Raw genomic sequence first — 2,477 nt, forward strand, 5'->3', positions numbered from 1 at the left:
GAATAATTCCGTTGGAGGGAAAATTATTCCGTTTGAAATTTGTCTCCCATGCTGATCATGGGTTTGCATATTTTCAGCATATTTCATGGAGTGGTGATCTTGTAACTTGAACCTTTTGTCTTGTAGTGAATATTCCATAGTTCACTTTCTTGAGTCCATGCTCCACTTTTCGTCTTTTGGTAAAAGTTACTCTTTTTATATTCCCATTATTCCTTGTTTGTAGGGAATCAGACCACTTCAGCATTGGTGCACCTTTTGACCGTTTGTGGTGGAATCTGACGTGTCATCCATTTCCGCCATTTTGAAACTCACGTTCGGCACCTCTTCATTATTCCATCTCCATGATATTCTTCTTCTCCAAACTTTAAGTATGACCGTCATTCAGCTTTGTTGGAGAATTGTTAGTGTATCGAGACCAAGGTGATATCTTGATTGCTTGATGTCTCGAACTCAAATATCGAGAGGTCTATCTCTCGAACTCTGTTTATGTCTCGAACTGGATAGCTGTATCGAGAGGTCCTACCTCTCGAACTCTGCTTATGTCTCGAGACTTAGTTGATGTCTCGCAGACCCTTATTCCTCCAGTGTTGTCCCGTGCTTCTCTGATCTATCTATATTTACAACACGAGACTTCTAAGATGTTCACAAGTTTACCTTAAGCTTAAATATTTCCGAGTTGAGCTCAAGTTACCGGTTGTATTTTCGCTCTTAGTTTACTTTTCGAACTTACAGCGTTTGCCTATGTATCGAGACTTGGGGATTTCTACTTAACATTTGGTATCATCAAAACCTATTACATGATGTTCCTAACAAAACAGTGATCACAAAGTTCAAAATAGTATAGTAAAAGTGCTGATATTTGAAACTTTAACATTTTATTCAACTTTTTTTGTTCCCTTGTCATGTTTACTCTTTTTTTTTTTAATACTATTAATCATTAATTACACTAAGAATTATATTAAAGGCTTAAAGATCTAAATAATGAAGATCAATAAAGTGTAAGTAGAGTTGTTAAAATGGCCCTACTTGCGGGCAGCTGCGGGCCCGCTCCTTGGTGGAACTGGATAAGTTGGCCCGCGGGCTAGGTGGACCGGCCTACCCCTGCCTCATAATGCTCTATCTGGCACATATCATAATGCTCTATATGCACAAATTTAATGCACCATATTAGTTCTCATTGACTCACGGGGTGGTTGGTTCTTATAGGAACATCATCTATGTATATATGTTTAATATGATAAAATCAACAAATTTAGAATGTGGGATATTTGATAGGGAAAATTTGTTTTCTATTTTCTGGAGAAAATTTTTAATTAGTAAACAGGCACTCAATTTTCTTTATTGCCAATTAACACAGCAGTCGGGTATTAATTCCGAACCAAATTTTTTTTTCCTTTCTAATTTGAACATAACAGTGAAAATTCAGTAGAAAGGTATTAGTAAGGCTATCATCAATCATTACCATCAACAAACGAATACATTACAGCCTTACAGGAATAGTTTAAAACAATACTTAAAAAAAAAAAAAGTGTGAATGAAACACAATTTCTGCATAACCAGAATTCTAATGGTCAGTTTTGAGTTGTTGCCACTCCCCATCCACTGCTTCTTTCCACAGCGTGACATTATTGTCCCCAGAGGCTACAGCCAACATGTTTCCTGTCAGAGACCATGAAACCCTCCAAACAGGATTCTTGAAGTCATTCAAAACCTTCCCCTCCCACTGATCTCCTTCTTTTGCCACACTCCATATAACAACAGTCCCGTCCTCGGAAGCACTTGCAATTGTCGACTTTGGAAGCCCCAAGTTGGGTGCCCACGCGACATCCCTCACCCAATTACTGTGCTTCTGAATGGCCGGGAGAGAATCCATCTTCCAAACGCCGTTACAGAGCTTCCACACCTTCACTGTGTTATCACACCCACCAGATGCAAGCTTACGAACAGGATCAAGTAAACCAGAGCCAACTATAGCACCAGGAACCATTGGAGGAGCCCATGACACTACAGTTACTCCAACAGGGTGTGCCTGATCGATTCTTTTGGTGTCCCAACTACCATCCGACCTGGCACTATAAACAGAGATACATCCATCAGAAGATCCACAGGCCAAGCACAGCCCAAGTTCATGGGGAGCCCAAGAAATAGAATTGACCGATGATTTATGCTCACTGAAAACACGATATTGTGTCCATTCATTTTGGTTGCCTTCCTTCCAGATTATGACTTTACCATCATAGGAACAGGAAGCAAGGAGTGAACCAAATTTGGGGTGTGCCCAAGCAACCTGCCAAACTGGACCACGATGACCACTTAGAGTAGCAAGATGCTGCGTAGTAGAATTGTTGCTCACACGAGTTATTTTGATCATTGCATCAGACGAAGCTGTTGCCACACGTTTTCCATAGTAATCCATGGATACGTCATGTACTATGTCAGTATGACCTGTTTCAATCTTCTGTGCAGGCATCTTATTG

At 40.1% G+C, this 2,477-nt stretch overlaps 1 protein-coding gene across 1 annotated transcript; it reads right to left on the bottom strand.

The window, feature by feature from the left end:
• Positions 1-1,564: 1,564 nt before the first annotated feature.
• Positions 1,565-2,477, bottom strand: LOC115998891 (protein transport protein SEC13 homolog B-like). Its single transcript, XM_031238561.1, has one exon. It carries the CDS (start codon positions 2,468-2,470, stop codon positions 1,565-1,567), a length of 906 nt encoding a protein of 301 aa, XP_031094421.1. The 5' UTR covers positions 2,471-2,477.

This window comes from Ipomoea triloba, chromosome 12 (genome assembly GCF_003576645.1).
Source record: "Ipomoea triloba cultivar NCNSP0323 chromosome 12, ASM357664v1".
NCBI classification, from domain to species: domain Eukaryota; kingdom Viridiplantae; phylum Streptophyta; class Magnoliopsida; order Solanales; family Convolvulaceae; genus Ipomoea; species Ipomoea triloba.

What these genes read in the sequence shown, in the direction of transcription:
- LOC115998891 (XM_031238561.1), bottom strand. Translation starts at nt 2,470, where the DNA reads ATGCCTGCACAGAAGATTGAAACAGGTCATACTGACATAGTACATGAC.